The sequence below is a fragment of the Myodes glareolus genome, chromosome 6, assembly GCF_982192425.1.
Source record: "Myodes glareolus chromosome 6, mMyoGla1.1, whole genome shotgun sequence".
In the NCBI taxonomy this organism is placed as follows: Eukaryota; Metazoa; Chordata; class Mammalia; order Rodentia; family Cricetidae; genus Myodes; species Myodes glareolus.
Window position 1 is genome coordinate 75,379,174 of NC_142031.1, and position 23,258 is coordinate 75,402,431.

The 23,258-nt window shown below is 40.4% G+C and overlaps 1 protein-coding gene across 2 annotated transcripts in view; it reads left to right on the forward strand.

The window, feature by feature from the left end:
* The window catches only part of Ndnf (neuron derived neurotrophic factor), a 42,505-nt gene extending 22,430 nt beyond the window's left edge, over positions 1–20,075 (forward strand). For both annotated transcript variants that reach the window (XM_048416307.3, XM_085690889.2), the window contains exons 2-4: positions 8,963–9,151; positions 14,817–14,941; positions 16,680–20,075. In XM_048416307.3, the coding sequence (XP_048272264.2) occupies positions 8,964–9,151; positions 14,817–14,941; positions 16,680–18,073 (1,707 nt within the window). In that variant the 5' untranslated portion in view covers position 8,963 and the 3' untranslated portion in view covers positions 18,074–20,075. The remainder of the gene's footprint in view (positions 1–8,962; positions 9,152–14,816; positions 14,942–16,679) is intronic.
* The last annotated feature ends 3,183 nt before the right edge of the window (positions 20,076–23,258 follow it).

Consider the following 23,258-nt stretch of genomic DNA (forward strand, 5'->3'; position numbering starts at 1 on the left):
GATATAGCTGAGACTGGGCATCTGGATGATACAGTGGTAAATTACCCAAGTGGACTTTGAGGTTTTAATTTGCTTATTATCGGGCCATTTTAGATTTCATGAGTATTTCTCCAAGTTTGTGGGAAAGGAGGAAGCTAGGTCAGTTTGACTATTTTTTTTTTTTGTAAATTTTATTAAATTATAAAAGTTTCCATTTCCGCCCCCCCTCCCAACACCCTCCCACTCCTCCCACTCCCCCCTCCTTCCCCTCCGTCCCCCAGGGCAGTCAGGGTTTCCTGCCCTGTGGGAAGCTCCAGCTCCCTCCCCCTCCCTCCAGGTCCAGGAAGGCGAGCGTCCAAACAGACTGGATCCCCAAAATCCAGCATATGCAGAGGAAACAGGTCCCAGTGTCATAGTCAATGGCTTTTCAGAAAGACCCCGGGCCAGCCACAGTCAGAGAATCCGGCCAAATTCCGAGAATCTGGCTAGATCACGTCCTCGTTCAGTCCCAGTCCGACTGGCCCTGGTAAATTCTCATCAGATCCGTTCCCTTGTATCAGTGGGTGATAGCATCCCTCGCAGTACTGATTTCGTCTTTCATGTTCCTCCTCCTTCCGCTCCCCCTCCGGACCTTGGGGGGCTCAATCCATTGCTCCAATGTGGGCCTCCGACTGCATAGCCGTCCTTCGCCAGACGAAGGATCTATGGTGATAAGCAAAATATACATCAGTATGGTCATGGGCCACGACCGATTCAGGCACCCTCTCCTCTGTCCAGAGAGCAATCTGGGGGATTTCTCCTTGGACCTGGGATCCCATATATAATCAAGTCTCCTGTAAACCCTAAAATGGCTCCCTTAGTTGAAATATATTGTTCCCTGATCCCATATTCATCCTACCTCCTTCCCCCCCCCATCCCCGGCCACCAAGCTTTCCCCGTTCCTCCCCTACTCCCTTCTCTCTAGCCCTCTCCCCCTCCATCGACCCTCCCACCCCCCCATGCACCCGAGGTTACCTGGGACTCTTGTCTATTTCCTACCACTTGGTGGATAGCTAAATAATCTTCATCAGGTTCATCTTCTTATTTAGCTTCTCTAGGATCACGAATAATAGGCTCAAAGACCTTTAATTATGGTTAGAATCCACTTATGAGTGAATACATACCGTGTTCCTCTTTTTGGGTCTGGCTTACCTCACTCAGTAAAGCGTTTTCTATTTCCATCCATTTGCATGCAAAATTCAAGATGTCATTGTTTTTAACCGCCGAGTAAAACTCTAATGTATATATGTTCCACACCTTTTTTAACCATTCTTCTATTGAGGGGCACCTAGGTTGTTTCCATGTTCTGGCTATTACAAATAGTGCAGCTATGAACATAGTTGAACAAATGCTTTTGTAGTATGTTAGGGAATCTTTAGGGTATATTCCCAAGAGTGGTATTGCTGGGTCCTGAGGGAGGTTGACTCCCAGTTTCCTGAGAAACCGCCACACTGATTTCCACAGTGGCTGCACGAGTTTGCATTCCCACCAACAATGGATGAGTGTTCCCCTCACCCCACATCCTCTCCAGCATAGGCTATCGTTGGTGTTTTTGACTTTAGCTATTCTGACAGGTGTAAGATGGTATCTCAAAGTGGTTTTGACTTGCATTTCCCTGATCGCTAAGGAGGTTGAGCATGACCTTAAGTGTCTTCTGGCCATTCGAAGTTCATCTGTTGTGAATTCTCTGTTAAGTTCAGTACCCCATTTTTTAATTGGGTTAATTAGAGTTTTAGTGCCTAGTTTCTTGAGTTCTTTGTATATTTTGGAGATCAGACCTTTGTCTGATGAGGGGTTGGTGAAGATCTTCTCCCAGTCAGAAGGCATTCTTTTTGTCCTACTGACAGTGTCCTTTGCTTTACAGAAGCTTCCCAGTTTCAGTAGATCCCATTTATTCATTGTTTCTCTTATTGTCTGTGCTGCTGGGGTCCTACTTAGGAAGAGGCCTCCTGTGCCTAAATCTTGTAGACTACTTCCCACTTTCTCTTCTATCAGGTTCAAAGTGGACGGATTAATGTTGATGTCTTTAATCCATTTGGACTTGATTTTTGTGCATGGTGATAGATATGGATCTATTTTCATTTTTTTACAGGTTGACATCCAGTTATGCCAGCACCATTTGTTAAAGATGCTTTCCTTCTTCCATTGTATACCTTTAGCTCCCTTGTCGAAAATTAGGTGTTCATAAGTTTGTGGGTTAATATCTGGGTCTTCTATTCGATTCCATAGGTCGACTTCTCTGTTCTTATGCCAATACCAAGCTGTTTTCAATACTGTAGCTCTATAATAGAGTTTGAAGTCAGGGATGGTAATGCCTCCAGAAGTTCTTTTATTGTATAAGATTGTTTTGGCTATCCTGGGTTTTTTGTTTCCAATATCACTCATGAACATCGACGCGAAAATTCTCAATAAAATACTGGCAAACCGAATCCAAGAGCACATTAGAAAAATTATCCATTATGATCAAGTCGGCTTCATTCCAGAGATGCAGGGCTGGTTCAACATACGCAAATCTATCAATGTAATCCATCATATAAATAAACTGAAAGAAAAAAACCATATGATCATCTCACTAGATGCTGAAAAAGCATTTGACAAAATTCAACACCCATTTATGATAAAGGTGTTGGAGAGACTGGGGATACAAGGATCATACCTAAATATAATAAAAGCAATATACACCAAGCCGACAGCTAACATCAAACTGAATGGAGAGAAACTCAAAGCATTTCCACTAAAATCAGGAACGCGACAAGGCTGTCCACTCTCTCCATACCTCTTCAATATAGTGCTTGAAGTTCTAGCAATAGCAATAAGACAACATAAGGGGATCACGGGGATTCGAATTGGAAAGGATGAAGTTAAACTTTCGTTATTTGCTGACGATATGATAGTGTACATAAGCGACCCCAAAAACTCTACCAAAGAACTCCTACAGCTGATAAACACCTTTAGTAACATAGCAGGATACAAGATCAACTCCAAAAAATCAGTGGCCCTCCTATACACAAAGGATAAAGAAGCAGAGAGGGAAATCAGAGAAGCATCACCTTTCATGATAGCCACAAATAGCATAAAATATCTTGGGGTTACTCTAACCAAGGAAGTGAAAGACCTATTTGACAAAAACTTTAAGTCTTTGAAGAAAGAAATTGAGGAGGATACCAGAAAATGGAAAGACCTCCCCTGCTCTTGGATTGGGAGAATCAACATAGTAAAAATGGCAATTCTACCAAAAGCAATCTATAGATTCAATGCAATCCCCATCAAAATCCCATCAAACTTCTTCACAGACCTTGAGAGAACAATAATCAAGTTTATATGGCAAAACAGTTTGACTATTTTAACTACAACAAAGGCTCCATAGAATAAGAATTTCAAGGTCAAAAAGATGGCTAAGTTGGCAAAGGCTCTTGCTGCCAAGCTGGACAGTTTGAGTGAGATCCACATATTGGAAAGAGAAAACTGATACCCAAAAGTTGTCCTCTGGCCACTGCACACTCATGCCACAGAACACATGAACCCCAGTATCTACCCCCAACACACAGACAGCCCCATATATACAAATAAATAAATTAATGAATAATAGTAATAATGAATATTAAAAATAATAAGAATTTTATAATAATTTTGAATGTCTTAATTTATGCATTTTCAACTTCCCATTATTTGCCTACTCTTTAATTTTTGTAGAACAGTGAAAATGTTTCTGATTTTTTTCATTGGTTGGGACTGGAGAAATGTCCCTGCAGTTAGAAGTGTGTAGTTGGTTCCCAGAACTAACCAGGTGGCTCACATCTGCATACATTTGCAGTCCTATGGGATCTGAAGCCACTGGCCTCAGTGGGTACCTACACTAGGGTACACATACCCATATAAAGAAGCACAAATACCCATAATTGAAAATAAAGTATCTATTTATTGATTGGTTTATCCTTCAGTTCAGTTCATTCCTTACAATCTGTGTTCCCCAAGGTTCAGAAGAAGTGAAAGAAAGTGAGGTAGAGAGGAGTGTACACTGAAGTTCCAAAGCATTGAGAAGCAAGATGTGGTCAGATCTGCTTCACTGTCGTGTTTGCCTTCTCACCACACAGCAGAAGCAGATGCCACACTTTTTATCGAGCAGATTTTCCTTTAGGACTACTCCTCGTTGATTTTTCACTTCTGCATCAACTAGCTGCATTCATAAATTTCTGTTTCTTTGACCTGAAGAATATGTACATGTACATATAACATATAACTAAATTTACAGCTATTATTATACAATATATCCAGACTTTCCTCATCTTTGTCAGTATAGAATGCATGGGTAGTCTTGATGATCTTTCCGAAACAACTTATCTCCACTCTTCAATTCCCAAGAAGAAAATAGATACGGAGACAGAGATAGAGATGATGGAGATGGAGACAGAGATAGAGATGGTAGTGACAGAGGTGGAGACAGAGATAGAGATGATGGAGATGGAGACAGAGATAGAGATGGTAGTGACAGAGGTGGAGACAGAGATAGAGATGATGGAGATGGAGACAGAGATAGAGATGGTAGTGACAGAGGTGGAGACAGAGATAGAGATGATGGAGATGGAGACAGAGATAGAGATGGTAGTGATAGAGGTGGAGACAGAGATGGAGATGATGGAGATGGAGGGATAGAGATGGAGGTGGAGACAGAAGGAAATGTAGATGGAAGGCTGAGAAGAGAGGAAAACAGAAATGAAACATTTTTTTTTAGCTTTCAATCTGGCATATATTGTTCTTCCAAAGAATAAAACTATCTCATGTGTCAGTAGCCTGTAATTACAAAGGCTTTGGGGCATCCAGGAACCAATACTCCTCTCTCTTCAGTCTCCCCAGCATCTAAAGGTGGGTGCTGTTTAAGAGAAAGGCTTTTAACAAAGGAACAGTGTCCGAGATTGGTTAGCATCTCTATGTTCCGGGAACCAGAAATTTCCAATCCAAACCATGACAATGACCCTAGGTATTAATGATAGCAGCAAGCAGTTTTTCTGCATTGTGAGTAGTCTGTTCAGTCATGCTGATTGACTTTCCTAATGCAACATATATGCATATGTGTGTGGATGTGCATATTGGTTTATATATGTATTATGAGTATGATATGCATGTGGAGCCATCCTGGCAATGTTTTCCATATGATTGAGCTACACTCTGTGGTAGAAAGGTAACAGGATTCCTTGCTACATAGACACACTCCCCACATTGTCCACCAGATGGCCGTGTTAGAAGTCATTCTGAAAGTGAAATTCTGTCTAGTGAGTTTTTAATTAGTGTTTCTCTGGGGTTTGTTTTGCCTCATTTGAGAGGATGCTATTTTTGTTTCTGTGAGACAAAAGGTTTCATTGTAGCTTAGGTAAGCCATAAACCCAGTATGTAGCTGAGAATGACCTTGAACTCCTTACCTTCCTACTTCCATTTGCTCCATTTCCAAGTGCTGTGATTACAGGTATATGCTACAATGCACCATGCCTGACCTGATGACTGTTACTGAATTCAAACTTTAAATCGAGAGAAGCCGCAGGTGGAGAGGTAACATAGAAATAGGAGGAGTTACAGCGTTCGAGGGCACTTTTACAATTTTACAGTTTGTTCTTAGAGGTTGACTTAGCGAGGCTTACTCCAAAGGGGAATGCCTTTCCAGTTGTTCATTCAAAGTGGCTCATTTTTCAAATGTGACATGAAAGTAGGAAGACTATTTGGAGGAAGGAAGGAGCCTGGAGAATGGGAGAAGGGAGTGGGGAGACCTTGAATACTCACAAAGTATCATGATCTATAAGAATGAAAAATGACGATATCTGTTACTCTGTAGGCTAATTAAAAAAAAAACTTTGAAGTGTCTAATTTTCAGAATGAATGCTTTAAAGAGAGCACAGGCATTAAAGAAACTATAAAACTTTAAGAGCTCCATTTAAACAATCTCTGCATGAATCCATTTTTGCTCAAGGAGTAAAAATTCCTAATGAAAAATCAACATATTGTAATTGCAAAAGTGATATGTTTGATCACTTTTAGTGCTTTCTCAGAACACATTTTGTTAAAAATGAATCCTGTCTATAACCCGATAACATTTTATCTTTAACCCTTCATGTTTAAATGTTGACTGTCAGCCTAGTTCAGTCTCTAGAACAGAAATGGTTCAAAGGGAGAACCAATTCCCCAAAATTGTCATTTCACCTTTGCCATTCAAGCACATACAAAGGCACATGTGTCCTCTCCCACGGAAAATAAATAAATAAGTATATGTTTAAAATGTTGAGTGTTGAACCATAGTGTGATATAATATGAATTCCTGTGTTTTGAGGTTATGCAAATTTTAAATGCTTCTTTGAAAAAAAAATACCAATCTGCCTTGCTCATCATAATTTGCATGACAGTTATGATGCTTGTCAGAAACCAAAAGCATACCTGATAGGATTATATTTGAGGAAATATGTAGAAGTTAGCTCAATTCAGGAAATAACCAGGCTAGCTAAAAGATAAAACAATTATATTTTATTTATTATACAGGGAAAAGCTCACGAAACAGGAACGGGAAGTCCAAGCTCAGCTGTGCTGCCAGGGAACCACAGAGAGAGAGCACCTGGGCCATGCATGTGCTATTTTTCCCAGAAAGCCACACCCTAACTTGTGTGGCTCTAAAAGATAATTGGTTAACAAAGCTTCCCCATCAGAAATATGATATTTTGACAAATAAAACAAAAGAGGAGTCTAGATAAAGAACACCAGATCACAGATAGAAGAAACAATGTAGAAGTGTTCAGGACACTATAAGCACGTATGTGGTGAAATTATTCAGTACATATATGCTAAGAGCGAGAAGAGTCTGTTTTTCAATTTTGGAAATTCTGTTCTCTCTTAGTTAAAGTCAGTAGTATTCAAGCTAATAATTAGTTTGTCATAGTTTTGTGGATGCCTAAAGAAGGTGTGAGATTCCTGGGCCAGAGAGACTGCGTTCCTCAGATGACCAGCCTCAGACATGGTGTCATTTTCTTCAAGTGGCTTCCTGATCCCTAATCCCCACAAGATGATTAAAAGAGTCAGCTAAGTTTAGGGAATTATATCTTTGACAATATGCAGTGATCAGTCTCACTTTTGTATCCCAAGGCTTTATCCTCCAAGGATGTTCAGTTGATAGGTCAAGCAAGCTCCCATCCAAAAATAATACTAAAAAACTTTGAAATGCTCTCAAAATAAATTTTTTGACCCCCAGCATGATCTCATATAGCAAAAATACCACAAAATGAACTTAACTTCACATCCAAAATTATTAATTTGTTTTATAAATTCACCGTTGGGCTATTCCTGACAGTCATGGTGCTTTTGCTTTCTCCATTTGAGAAAATATATACAAAACAGACAAAAATATGTAGAAGTTAAAATGAACATTTGACTATGATGATTGAAAAAGTGCTCATACCATCATTATAAAAGGTATATTGCTCTCAAAATCATTTTTAAATATCTAAAATTTTCATTTTTTATGTTTGTGTGTATGCTTGTGTGTGTGTGTGTGTGTGTGTGTGTGTGCATGTGCGCACGCGCTCACATGTGTGTCTGTCTGTATGAGTGAATTTCACATATGTGTGTGTGATCCAGAAGACGAAAAGAAGTCATTGGCTTCCCTGGAACTGGACTTACAGGCTGTTATGAGCTCCCTTCTGTGGGTGATGGGAGCAAAACTTGGCTCTCTAGAAGAGCAGTAAGCACTGTTAACCACTGAACCATCTCTCTTGCTGGTGATACTCCAAAAAAGACAAAATTAAAGTCAAACTATGTTTTAAAGACAAGGCCAATTAGTCAAGCTTATAGTAATAGCTTTTTAAAAATGATCCACTTCAACTCAAATTATTGCAAACACTGGCATTTTACTTTCTCACTATGGAAAGTACTTAAGTGTAAAACCATTGTATTTTTCTAATTCTTGAATTTCTGGGAAGTAATTCTTTACAAGACTTTATAAGAAAGAATTAGAACAGTTCATCAGAGGAACAAAACCTCACTTAACATGTTAACCCTTGTGTCTGTTTAGGCCACCCTACAGATAACTAAGTCTTAGGGAAACCAATGGACTTGACAGAAGTCTTGTCCGTGTATGCAATAGAGGAGGAGCCTTTGTTATTGATAAGGACCTGTAATGAAAGTCAGTGGCAATGCCACAATGTAACTCAGTTGGAAAGATCCTTCAAGAAGTTAACTAAAGGCTTAAAGGTCTGGTGGCTTGTTCTATGGCTGGGATCTGAGGCCCAGTGTCTGTCATGCAAATTTGTATGCAAATGTGGTTCTGTTTGTTGTAACAATTAGCCATCAATACAATAATTCAGTTTATGGCCTTGAAAAATTGTTTTATAAGTGATGGAGCCATTTTTTTAAAAAAAAATCCCTAATTTATGAAACTCTATTGTTATAAGTAAAACATTTTTTAAAATTCTGAATCAACGTTTGAGCAAGAATTTAAAAACAATGTGTAAACTACTTCCACCTTCCACTGGGTTTCTATGATTTAGGCTGGAAGTTCAACCATGTCAGTGCTGCTGAGGGATGACTCTGGCAAACCTTGGGCAAACATTTTTTAAACTTGCAAAGACTGACCTTTGGTGGTCCTCTAAGCTTCCAGACACTGACAGGATTTCCTCAATCAGGATAATATTGTCTTCTGTCAAAATGAAGCGCTTATTTGCTCTCTTAGAACCCAAGGAAGTTAATGAATCAAAAGTTCTTTCATTTCAAAAGTCTGAGATTCTAGTAAATCTATTCTTGATATTACGAAATAATTTGAAGAAAAAATGAAATAGGAGACTCGTGTCAAGATTGTGTGTGCATATTCAAGGCACATGCTATCTCACTGTTCTGTCTACATCAGGAGTGCTGACCCTACCTGATCCAGTGTTTGCCTGCAGAACTAATGGAAGCATCTGTCTCTTGTGCCCAGGATGGTGCTGCTCCACTGGTGTCTGCTGTGGCTCCTGTTGCCGCTCACCTTGAGGACCCAAAAGCTGCCCACCCGAGATGAGGAACTTTTTCAGATGCAGATCCGGGATAAGACATTTTTCCACGATTCGTCTATGATTCCAGATGGAGCAGAAATCAGCAGCTACCTCTTTAAAGATACACCTAGAAGGTATTGTCCTTACCGTGCTTGCTGCTCAGTGTCCATCAAAGAGGCTCCATAGAAGACAACAGCCTTCCAGACGGAGTGTTGAAAGTCAACCAATGTGTGGCATTATATAGGATTATGTATGATATGTAGGATTAAACTGAAATTACTTCAACATATATGGTTCTCCACACATGTGTATTTGTGGAAGGATAGTACCAGAAGGTAGGATGAAATTCTGAGAGGCTCAAATGATGAAAAACTGACAGCGATCATTTCTTTCACTCTATGATAAACAACTGGGCTTCCATAGTGTTTCCAAATATGCCTGTCTTTAAAAGTTATGCACATATATCATAGAAATGATATACTACAAACTATTATATTTAAAGTTATGAGACTGCCATGCTTTAAATCTTCTCTGGCATTCATTGTTAATCTTTTGAATTTTTACCAAAGCAATTTGTCTTTTTAACCTGAGATAAATTGACTTTCCAAGGAGCAGAATTGTTCCACTAACCCACTTCGCAAAGACTGAGGTGGAAGGGGTCTTTATGTCATCCTTTCAATTTCGGGAGGGAGTATGGTTCTCTAAACCTCTTCTGTTTAAAGGCCCCATCATCTCACCCTCTGATGAGTCGGAATGAGCACAAATGGCCAGTTTTCAGAGGTGAAGTGAGCATTGTTTCAAGTTACTGGAGTAAGGTAACTTGTTTGAGGGAATGCAACAGACTAAGAACTGACTAGAAGTATAAATAATTATGAGCCTTTAAGAGTATTCATGAGACCAAAAACGTAAGATGAAATGCTTAGGAGAAACTTGCTGCCATGGTCCACACAAAGGCTCAGTCTGTGAGAATAAAAAACAATACTTTACAAAGCCTTGCGTGACTTCAGAGGACTCCTTAATATTAATTGAATTGTCATTGAGCACAGTTTACGTTTTTGTCCTTGAAATAGCTGAGTGAATGAGATCAAACCAAAATTTTTCTTCAGGCATAACTTTCAATTCCCAAATACACTTAGGTTCTGTTCTCTTTTAGTAGTTTTTAAATATTGCTTCTAGTTATATAATCATGTATATGGCTTATCCTCTGATCTTATAAACATTAAATGAGTTGTAATTCTAAGGGTGTTATTAAAAATGACATTTTTCTTCAAAACATGTTTTTTGTTATATGACATTACATACCTGTTAGTACATCTTTCTTCTCTTTTTCTTTCTTTCATATACTAATTTTTTAGTTTTGTATTGTTTTCCAAAACAAAATTTTATGGTCCTTTGTATAAATACTGAGTGAAATGTTTGCCGACACTAGTTAGGTTGAGTTGTAGCTCCAACTTTGGAGTTGGGGATATACGGTGGTAAGTACACACAGCCATTGTTGATGTTCTACATAGGATGAAATATCTCATAAGATTGTTGGGAAAGACATCCAATGTACAAGTTGTTCTCATGTGTGCACATAAATTGCAAAGCAGGATGGTTTGTAGTATGCATCCTTCATTCTTGCTTTCTCGTTCATTTCATCTCCTCCAGCCTCACATGGCAGTATATATCATGCCCAATCATTTCTTATTGTCATTCTGTTCTGTGTGTGCTTTGTGGGAGTTTAGAAACAAATTCATGCCATGTTGTGGAGTTGGTTCAGATTCTCATTTATCCCTAACTTGCAAGCTTTTGGGTAAAAGTGTTACCTTGGGGTGTCCTGTGGCTGTACTTGCCCAATGGTCACCTTGAGGGGTACAGACATCCGTGGTTTGTCATCAAGTTACCAACACACAGTTGCTTAGCTAAAGGAATAGGATGTCTTCTTAAAGGGAGAAAGCAGGAAACAGATCTGCTGCTGTTTTCGGCTATGGCATTGCTATCTTATGCTACTCAAGTAAGAAGCAGAGAGGTAAACTACCAAATTCCAGACACTATTTGATGTGGCGTCTCTTTCTCTGTGATGTGATAGGCTCAACTTAATGTCATCCCTGCTAAAAGACAAAACAACAACAACAAAAGCAACCACCAAAACCAAACCAAAACAAACCTCTTCAGAAAACAGGCAGAATTAACTAGTAAATATCCTAGCACGTGTATGGATGGTCGTGGTACATCAGGCTTTACACAGTAAACAGCTGAATCATCTATTTGTGTTTTTAGATGGTTGTCTGGCATTATTTTTAAGACATTGCATTTGCTTAATACGTTCCTCAGTCTGTCTTGTCTTACCCCATATCACTTGCCATCTCCAAATTCATCTCGGAATAGTGTAGAGAAACACTTCTATTTTTGTTCTAATTCTGTGTATTCAAACAGAAACAGATTCTAGATAAAATATCCTCAGGCTAGACTAATGAGATTGCTGTCAAGATTGTTGGGTTTAGCTCATTAACTTAGCAATTCATTCATTCAAAAACTTCCAGCAGGTGCTTGCTCTCTGCAGAAATCCATACTAGCATGCTAAGCACAGGGCATACAGTGACACAGGAGATGAGCCCTAAGCAGGACGTGGGGGAATCTGAAAACAAGTCATGATACAAATACATGTAGTGCCAAGGTGTAGTGAATGTGAGAAGTGAGCAGCACAGGCCCCAAGAGACAAGACGCAAACCTCTTCTGGAAGGAGTGAGGAAGGACATTTCTGAAGAAGCAGGATATAAATATGAGGAAGGCAGAGAGGCAGGACTGTCAAAAAACACATTTCAAAGACCCAGGAATAAGAAGTGTTTGGGAGCTGACAGAAGTCCTATGTGGTTACAGCATGAAAAGCCAGAGAGATGGAGACAATAGCAGAGCCTGGTGAGGAAGGCAGGACTCCACTGAGGATGCTTGACCATGAGACCAGAAACAGACTTTCTCAGTGTTAAAATATAGAGCTGTGGAGAGGCTCAAAACTGAAAAAAAAACCCACAACAACAACAACTGTGTTTTATACATGTAAAATGCAATGTCTATGCAAGGCAATGTCAATGCTGTGGCTCCTTCTAGGGGGCCCTTAGCTTAAACATAAAGGCCTGACACTTGCTCTTGTGTGAAGGATGCTTGTGAGTTATAGTACTTGGGAAGTGGTACAGGAGCCTGTGAGAAGCAGTGAGGCTTAGACGTAAGAAAGGAGCTCTGACATCCACAGTGCTCTATTGAGTGAGATTTTTTTCTTTTAGTTTGGGAAAAAGAAATTCTCCATACTTCACTCAGAACCTGCAGTAAAAGCTGGGAAAGACTTGTTCTCATTCTGGTCGCCCAGTGTTTCATCAGGTTCTGGAAACTTTGAACAGGATGTTTTATAGAGATTGCTCCTGTTTCAATGGAAAAAAAATAGTTAAATGTTTTAAAGATGGATATCACAGTTGGCTAATTCCCTCAACAATTATTGTGAATTATTTCAGTGTCTGAGTATATAGCAATAAAACAAATGGCTGCCCTCTTGTGGCTGTCAGTCCAGTTGAGGGAGACAGAATATTTAAAAAGGAATAAAACAAACATATAATCTGTTAAGGATCAATAAATACTTTAAAAATAAAATGTTAGAGACACTCATTAGCAGGAAAATATTTTACGAATGGAACCCAAAAAGATCTACAACGGTGCTGGGGTAGAGTGATGCAGGAAGCATCTACGTATTCGCAGGCCTGGGTCTAGAAGAGTGCTCTGCTTGGGGGAAGAGCAGAGGCCCAGGCAGGAGCTGGCACACAGTTCCAGATAACAAAGCTCTGAGTGAAGCCATGGCAGAATAGATTCAGTTGAGGTTGGACACAAGGGAACACGTGGGATACTGTAATCTCTGTGGCTCCTACTCTAAAGGTCTCAGAGGGTTTGGAGAGGAGGTAGGGGGGTGCCTGCATGGGGGTGCTTTGTTTAAGGTTTGCAAATCTAAAGGCTCCCATGTGAAAACAGGTAGCCTAGTCAGGAGGCCAGAGGGAATGAAGACTCAGAGAAGCCAGGACAAAGCAGTATTGTCTGAATGTATTTCTAAGACAAAGTAAAAAATACTCATATTTTGTGTGTGAAGTTGAAAAAAAACCAAAAAAACAAACAAACAAACAAAAAAAAAAACAAAAAAACAAGCCAAGAGTGACTCAAAGCTGATTTTCTGGAAAAACCAGAAGGTTGGCATTGTAGTCTACTAAAAACGGATGGCCAGCAGGAATTCAGATTAGATGTCTCAAGTTTGAAATGCTAGTGTCGTATTGAAGATGGAAACAGTTCAAGATTTAAACCCTAAAGTTATTAACACACAAAAGGTAAAACCAGACATATGGGGGAGATGATATGGGAGCAAGAACAGATAGAAAAGGGACATCCATGTGACAATCCATGTTCAGTAGAGCAACTAGATGCTTGGGAGATAAGCAGAGTCGGCAAGGTGGGGTAATGTGGCCAGTGTGGTACGTGTGTCGTTTGTGGGTGTGTAATGCAGCCAGTGTGGTACGTGTGTCGTTGGTGGGTGTGTAATGCAGCCAGTGTGGTACGTGTGTCGTTGGTGGGTGTGTAATGCAGCCAGTGTGGCACGTGTGTCGCTGGTGGGTGTGTAATGCGGCCAGTGTGGCATGTGTGTCACTGGTGGGTGTGTAATGCGGCCAGTGTGGCACGTGTGTCGTTGGTGGGTGTGTAATGCAGCCAGTGTGGCATGTGTGTCGTTGGTGGGTGTGTATTGCGGCCAGTGTAGCACGTGTGTCGTTGGTGGGTGTGTAATGCAGTCAGTGTGGCATGTGTGGTGCTGGTGGGTGTGTCATGTGGCCAGTGTGGCATGTGTATTGTTGGTGGGTGTGTGAGGTGAACAGAGTCAGCAGGTGGGGTAATGTGGCCAGTGTAGCATGTGTGTCACTGGTGGGTGTGTGAAAAGAAGGATGTGAGGAATGCTAACCTGATGCTGCACACAGGGAGTGAAGCCCACCCACCTCCTTTGACATAGAACCAATGGGCACCGCTGAGCTATCCAACACTGACACCAGTTTCCCTCGTATGCAGAGTTACAGCCTTTGAAACATAATTACATGAGATCATGAGGCAATTTGGAGTTAGAATATACATCATTTTTGTAGGTTAATGATATTTTTATTCTCCATAAAGTGTCTTCTGAGGTACCATAAAAATGTCTGAGGGGAAAAAAAAACAAACCAACAGAGCAGAATGTTTTGATTTTTTTTAATTCTGTTTTAAAATTATCTATGTACTTAATTCAACCAGTTGTTTTAGTAATTAAATAATAAACACACACACACACACACACACACACACACACACACACACACACTGCTACCTTGCCAGAGACCAAGGGTGCATTTTAGGAGATGATGTTGGAAATTGATCTTTTGACATCATGGATGACTTGTCAAAGTGCCATCAAGGTACCACAAACACGTGTCAAAGCTCAGTGCTACAGGGCACACAGGGAATGCTTAATGGTTGTGACTTATCTTATGGTAGGAATTCCTGTGTAGGGAGACAGAATACTTGGCTGAATATCCTTTTATTAACTCCTTGTATTTGTTGATGTTTGACTTGTTGTTGGATTGTATTTGTTGATGTTCAGTTTGGCTGCTGAATTGCATTTGGCCTTTGAACCATTGGACTTCCATAGTTTTATGTTTTTGCTGAAATGTGTTAAATGGGTAAAAACATGAAAACCAAGTAGCTTTTCTGGTAAGTCTTGACTGTCACTATCAGAATCATCATGGGGTCTGAACTTACCCCTAGGTACTTCTTCATGGTCGAGGAAGATAACACCCCACTGTCCGTCACTGTGACACCCTGTGATGCACCTCTGGAGTGGAAGCTTAGCCTTCAGGAGCTGCCCGAGGAGGCGAGCGCAGATGGATCAGGTAAGCGGCAGGATCCACCTAGCCTCAGAGCTCTGAAACCCACAGCCTTCTGCAAGGAGGGGAAACAGCCCAGTTGCACATGTGAGGCTGGAGCCTGGTATGGAGAAATGACATGAGATGCCATGGATCTTGGTAAAGTAAAAGGCAAACGGGAGTGTGGAGGTGAGCCGTTTGCATAGCCTCCGTGTCTGTTGTCTGTGAGCTTGTTTGCATATTTGCAGCATCTGGAACTCCAGGTGCCTACATTTCGGCCTCAGATGATCTGGCTCAATTGCTGCGGGGCATTAAAAGCTTTCCACAGGTGGTTTTGAGGCTCAGGCAAGATTAAGAATGTCTCATTTCTGGGAAATAAAGAATGCATATATACTCTGACATTCACTGGTTCTGTTCTTCCTGTATTTCTGGAATAAGTCATTCATACACTTTCAACTAATGGTAATAATCTGGAAAGGAGCTGTTCACTCTGGTCGCCCAGCATTCTGTCGGGTTCTAGATATTTTGTGCTTATGTCTGCATGGTATTGATGTTAATGGTAGCCATTTTTTTTAATGGGAAAAATCCCTATGGTTTTAAGACTTCCTCTCTATTACTCCTGGGAACCAATTCTGAACATTAGTCCTTGTGCACCTTTACTGGTACTTTATGCCCTGTATATTAATCAGGTTATCCAGTCCCACTACCAGTCATGAGAGTTGAACAATGGACCATGTGCAAGCAACATGTTTAAATCATTTTCATTCACATCAGATTAATAGTCTTTAGAAAGTTTGCCCTAAGTTTTCCTCTAACTGCACTCTGACCTGAAGAAATAATTTCAATTAAGAAAAGCTTTGCTCATGCATGAGCATCACCTGAAATAGGAAAAGTTAAATCAATAGTATTATTTTATGACATAAGCAAGAACAGGGTTTTAAAACTACAGGCATATTAGATTCATATATTTATGAGGGTATATTTTCTTAAATTATGGAGAGAAATCAGTGAAAATTACATTAACTGTTCAAAAAATGTGTCAGAGAAAAAACTGGGTAGAAGTATTGGAGTGTTGTTGGTTTGGGTTTTTTTTTTTGGTTTTGCTTTTTGTTTTGTTTTGTTTTGTTTTTTACTCTTTGGGGGCCTGCCACTGAGCTCCCAAATATATACACTGAGATTTATTCTTACTTATGAATGTCTGGCCTTAACTTGGGATATTTATTACCAGCTTTTCTTAATTTAAATTATTCCACATATCTTTTGCCTGTAGGCTTTTACGTTTCTCTATTCTGTATTTCTTTCTTTAACTCTATGGTTGACTGTGTGGATGGTCTCTGGTGTCCTATTCTCCTTTTTTTTTCTCCTCCTTCCTTTTCTATTTATTCTCTCTGCATGCCATCCCTGCCTATCCCTCTTCTGTCCAATTATTGGCTATTCAGCTCTTTATTAGGTCAATCATATGTTTTAGACAGTCAAGGTAACACACCTTTACAGAGTTAAACAAATGCAACTGAAAGAACAGCATCATTAAATAAATATTCCACAGCATAAACGAATGTAACACATTTTAAGCTAATATTCCACAACACAAGACTCTCTGGTGAGAAAGTGGTGACTTTCTTGTGTTCATCTTGCTTCCTTTGGTGCCACTGTCTTTGCTAGGACTATGTCATATCTTTGGCATGAATATAAGATGTTTGGAAACATGATCTAAGGTTGACAAGCCACCGTAGCACTCAGCCTATTCTTCTCCCTTCTTCTCCAGGTGACCCCGAACCACTTGATCAGCAGAAGCAGCAGAAGACTAACTTGGAGGGCACAGAATTGTTCTCCTACAAGGGCAATGATGTTGAGTATTTTCTCTCTTCGAGTTCCCCATCTGGTTTATATCAGCTAGAGCTTCTTTCAACAGAGAAAGACACACATTTCAAAATATATGCCACCACTACTCCAGAATCTGATCAGCCGTACCCTGAATTACCATATGACCCCAGAGTTGATGTGACCTCCCTGGGACGCACCACAATCACTTTGGTCTGGAAGCCGAGCCCCACGGCCTCTGTGTTGAAACAACCCATTGAGTACTGTGTGGTCATCAACAAGGAACACAATTTCAAGAGCCTTTGTGCTGTGGAAGCAAAGCTAGGTGCAGATGATGCCTTCATGATGGCACCCAAACCTGGCCTGGACTTTAGTCCTTTTGACTTTGCCCATTTTGGATTTCCAACAGATAATTTGGGTAAAGATCGCAGCTTCCTGGCAAAGCCTTCTCCCAAAGTGGGACGCCATGGCTACTGGAAGCCGAAGGTTGATATTCAGAAGATCTGCATAGGAAATAAAAACATTTTCACAGTCTCTGACCTGAAGCCGGACACCCAGTACTACTTTGATGTCTTTATGGTCAATACCAACACCAACCTGAGCACAGCTTATGTGGGTACTTTTGCCAAAACCAAGGAGGAAGCCAAACGGAAAATAGTGGAGCTAAAAGATGGGAGGGTCACAGACGTGTTTGTTAAAAGGAAGGGAACAAAGTTTCTGCGATTTGCTCCAGTATCCTCTCACCAAAAAGCCAGCTTCTTTATTCACTCTTGTCTGGACGCTGTTCAAGTTCAAGTGAGACGAGACAGGAAGCTGATTCTGTCCCAGAATGTGGAAGGCGTTCGGCAGTTCCGGCTAAGAGGAAAACCCAAAGCAAAATACCTCATTCGTCTGAAAGGCAACAAGAAAGGAACATCTATGTTGAAAATACTGGCCACCACCAAGCCCAATAAACAGGCTTTCCCCTCTCTTCCGGAAGACACGAGAATCAAAGCCTTTGATAAGCTACGCACCTGCTCTTCAGTCACCGTAGCTTGGCTAGGCACCCAAGAAAGGAGGAAGTTTTGTATCTACAGAAAGGAAGTAGATGGGAATTACAGCGAAGACCGGAAGAGAAGAGAGCAAAATCGGTGCCTCGGACCAGACACCAGGGAGAAGTCAGAGAAAGTCCTCTGCAAATATTTCCACAGTCAAAATCCACAGGAAGCAGCGACCACAGAGACAATCAAAGATCTGCAGCCTGGCAAGTCTTACCTGCTGGATGTTTATGTTGTCGGACATGGGGGACACTCTGTGAAGTATCAGAGTAAAGTTGTGAAGACAAGAAAAGTCTGTTAGTTACCGTGGGTGAAGATGTGTAGACTCCAGGAGAGACATGGAATCACTTGTAAACTGACTCCTCTCACGGAGGACCAAAGTTGTGACCTGGGCTTGAAAGGAAGGATACCAACAAGTGTACTGTGATATCTGTGTAACGTAACCTGGAGACTCACACAACTTGTACTCACACATACCTGTGGAACTTAGGGTCCATCTGTCTGATACTGGTTGATGTCAAAGGAAGAGGGTATCTTGACGGATACCACCCCTTGCTTTGAGCATTGCATGAACTGCTTCTAAATTATTTTATTACCTAAAAATTAAAAAAATATGTCATTTGTTGCACACATTCACAAATGCAAATCATTTCTTTCTATAGATGCTAGGGGAATATATATATATATAAATTATTTTATAAATTCTGTTTTAAATGTTGGTGTTTCTATTATTGTAAGCTTATTAAATTCTCTGTTAAAGTATAGATCTAATCTAAGATCATATTGCCCTGTAGGCAGTAATATTGTTGTAAATTCTTGTTTGTTCAGTAAAATGTTTAAATGCTATGTGTATCTCATGTAAAAATTGATATACAGTATATTCATGTACATAAAATTAAGAATATTAGATTATTACACTGTTCATTTTCCCAAGCAGTACTGTGGTGTATTCAATTTCTTATCTGTCTCTAAAACTATGCTTTTCTGTAACTTGGCACTAAAGTCTAGTCTTATTTAGTGACTAGGAGAGAATATTGCCTCTCTTGACATTGACTGGCATCAAGAGCAGTTATTCATATCTAGATTTGGGCACCAAGTTGGAACCAGCCTTTGTGGGAGAAAAATAGACCTGCTTGAGAATAGGACAAGTCAAATACTATCAGCCTGATAAGACAACGTGATGACAACCTGACTTTAGGAGAACTGTTATTTCCCACGATCCCCGTTTCCTGTTTATAAAGTTGAGGGGGTTGTAGATGTGGATGCAATGACTCTGTTAGACACCTTCTGTCATAAGAAGCTGCATTTGTAGAACTCTAAAGCTTTACATTCTACAGCTAAGGTGGGACAGGCACAACTGTCACTCTCTTTGCTGTCTGCTGCACAGCCTTTGCCTGCACAGCCTTTGCTAGGGGAGTTCACCGGCAACAGCATTGCTATAGAGTAAAGGACTACTGTGGAGCTACTCCAGTCCTGTGACATGTGCTCTGCTTTCCTTCAGGGTAATGACAGTTATGACAGACCCTCTAACTCCTCAGCAGTAACCTTTAGCAAAGCTGGTTTGTCCAAATAAGACTAGAATGATACTTGAGATAATTTTTCCAAAGCAGAAGACTATGCACCCAGTGCTTTATTTAAGCAACTGCCTGCCATATAAGGAGAGACTAACAACTAACACCCAGAAAAAATATATTTAATTATAAATGTGGGAGAAACAGCCTCCTAATGTTGCTAGGTGACTTGAAAGAGGGACTATAGTGGACCAGATTTATTGCAGCTTTGATGGTCTGAACTCTTGGGTACTGCCTAACACTCATGAGCTGGAAGCCAGGCTGAGCTGATCCACCCAAGTAGGCTTTTCCACTATCTGTGATGGTGGTTTCTTCACATTCTGGGCAAATACAGGAATCTTTTCATGGCTTTATAAAAATTGGCCTTTTAAACTAAGGAAAATGAAACAGACATCATTAAACTTCTGCTCATAGCAAAGAGGAACCCATGACAATCATGCCCTGCCACTGATGTTCTAATATTTCTAGAGCATCCAGGTAGATTAGGGACCTCATTCACATTAACAAAAGAACTTCAACCTTGCTGATGTGAAAGGGGAACCTTGCCTATGCTAATCTCCAAGTGAAAAATAGATACTGAGGGGGAGATGCCCAATGCTGTGTGTAGATGGATTTGAAAAGAGAGGATTTTGAGGTATTTAGTTCATTGTCTTTACTCTTCAGGTGCAATGACGGGGAAAGAACAGAATACATTTAAAAAAAGAGAAATAAAAATAGAAAACTTTTGTTCAAGTGTGGTGATACATTCCTTTAATCTCAGTACCCAGGAGACAGAGGCAGGCAGAGTTCTGCGAGCTTGAGATCAGCCTGGTCTGTCTAATGAGTTCCAGGCCCACCAAAGGATACAAGGTGAGACACTATCTAGAAAACCAAAAAAAAAAAAAACAAAACAAAAAAAACAGAATAAACAAGCGACCCCCCCCACACACACACACACACAAAAACAAGTTGAATAGTTGAAACAGCTAAGCGATTTAATATGTAGACTTCAAAATCCTTTCCAAATACAAATCACCAATGTTTGGTTGAAGGAGAGTCACTTGTGGATTAGTTTTTAAAGAGTAGTCATTTAATACCAATCATTTTTAATTTTCTTGTTTGGAGACAAAGTATTTCTAGTGTAGGTTTGCATGCATAACATTAAGACTGGAAGGTCATTAGTCTGTTTATTAATAGTAAAACCTAGATTTCAGAGTCTAAAATTATTAAATCTCTATAAAACATATAACAGATTTTTTTTTGTAAATTTATAATCAGCATCTAGATCAATTTGTTTTATATATATGGGTGTCTTGCCTGCATGTTTGTCTGTGCACCAAGTGTGTGCCTGGCTTCTGTGCGGGCCAGAATTGGGTGTTGGATCTGCTAGAACTGCAGGTACAGATGGTTGTGAGCCACTTTGTGGGTACTAGGAGGTGAACCTTGGTCCTCCAGAAGAGCGTCCTATGCTCTTAACCTCTGAGCCATCTATCCAGCTTTATCCTTGATAGCCGTCTACTCTAGCTTAGTTTTTAAACAGTCAAAGTTTAGAGCTGAAAAAGCCATGTGCATCCTGAATTTTGTTGCTCAAGACACATTCCATGACCTGAATAGTCACGTGGAGTGATGAGAGCTCAGTCAACACTGATGTATTTTTTAATTTGAGTAACACTTAATGCTTCTTTCAATTTTTAAAAAATTATTTTATTGTATGTGTATTGGTGTTCCGTGTGCATGTGTGTGCCTTTTGTGTCTACAGAAAACTCAAGAGGACATAGGACCCCTTGAAATTGGAGTTACAGATTCTTGTGAACTGACATGAGAATTCTGGGAATTGAACCAGGGTCCTCTAGAAGAGCAGCAAGTGCTCTTAACCACAGAGCCATCTCACCAACCTTATAACTTAACACTTCTTAATCACTTTTGGGAGGCAGGGTTGGGTATACTCAGTGAAATCACACACAGAAATACATTTTTGCTCATAATTTCATGATTAGGCCTATTTTAGTCCAGGATCCCTTCAGCTCTTTCCCAATGCCTTCCACAGATTGACTAGCATTGCCATCTGCTTACAACAAGGGAACTGACATCTACTCAGGACACCAACCCAGGTTCCTTAGCACCCTTCCAACACACTGTAACGCTCCCAGGGAACATGGAACACTGCCACTCTACTTTACAGTGAGGAAACTGAGGTCTCTCCAGGACTGGGACCCTTGGTTCCCAACTTAATGCTTGCTCTGTACTTGATTTAAAGCCTGACTTCACTTTAGAATGCATACAACAGCTTACCCAATTTATTTCTACAGAGCAGCTATCTGAACAGTGACCCAAAACAAAACCTGGTGATTGACGTGAACATGCTTTTCTGGAACTTCACCGTGGTTGCTTCCTTTCCTACTTTAATAGGGTGTCATAGAGATAAAATCTACTGGGAGCTTATCTTCAGCTTCCCTCCCCATGACCAAGCTGAGGTAATTCCATGCAGATGTCAGCTGCCATTTGCAATTTTCTGGGTGGCCTGGGATGCATCAGGACACATGTACCATTTTGTGTTCCTCCAGAGGTATTTGGCTAGAAATATATGCAGGATAGTGTGATATATGGGCCTTTGTTGTTGGTTTGAAAATGGGAAGGACAAGAGGAAGAGCAGACCAAGAATGGAGGACAGAAAGAAGGGCAGTTTTATCTAATTTTCTACTCTGAGGGGCCCATGAGATGATGTGAAAGTTGTAATACAATCTGTTTCATTAAGGTTTTGCATGCTGTCCTACCTGCAACTCACACTGGAGATTAATTATGACCCAAATCGCCATCCTCAGTTAGAATTGGATGCTACCAACAGACACTTTTCATTTCCTAGGAGTGCCCAAACTCGTGTGTGGACATGACTGATTTAATTTTTCTTTACACCCTTCTTTCCAACCTGTGAAAACTAGTTTTTCCTAAACAAAATTTACAATGGTCTTTTAGGTCTATTCTGTATTCCTTTCACAGATAGTTTTATAATATTCTTCTCACTAGCAAAAGGGAGAAGTTTCTGATGCACTGTATAGGAAAATAATTGGCCTGGGATTGCAGAGTTGAGTCCTAGGCATGGAGGCACTGCTTCATTGTCTCTGTATAGGTCTCAGTAGAGACAGTCAGCATTGGTGGGTAAAAGGACCCTGGGTTCTAGGAAAATCCAAGGATGTGTATATTATTCTACACTACCATGCTTTCTCAGCTGGAGGGACTACACCAAGAGGCAATTACAGACCAGGATGCTACTGAAATTTAGCCACTACCACTAAGCTACCCAGGATAACTTTTAGGAAAGTGTGTGTTCCTGAAACTTGTTAGAAATGTATCTTTGAGATGGAGCCAGTGACAGACATATAAGGTAACCTGCTAAGACAGACAGAGCCTTGCCCCCAAGACTTCAGGTATGGGAATAGTTTTTGGAAGAGATCAGTGTTGATTGAGAGTGATGGGATGCAGATGGCGTGGCTTAAAAAACAAGACCATATTGAAAATGAGATGGTGAATGAGCCTGCTGTTTCAGGCTGGCCCTGGCATAAAACTGGGCTTTTTAAGCAGCAGTTTCAAATGATAGTCTCAGCCTCCCTCCCTCCCTTTCCTCTGTCTCTCCCTTTATCCTTTATCCTCTCTTTTCTCTCTCTCCCTTCTTTATTTCTCCTCTTCCTTGCTTTCTATCCCTTTCTCCTTTTTCTTCCCCCTTCTCACAAATACTGCCTAAGATTAGAGTCCAATCAAATTATCATGATTTCAAAAAAAGCAAATATATAGTTCTTCTCAGTAATTGCCTCTTGGTATAATCACTGCAACTGTGAAAACATGGCAGCACAGGATAATATAAGCAGTCATTTCAGGGTGAACCTTACACAGCCCTGAGGTGTCTATATTTAGTTATTATTCTAGCAGGATTTTGCTCGG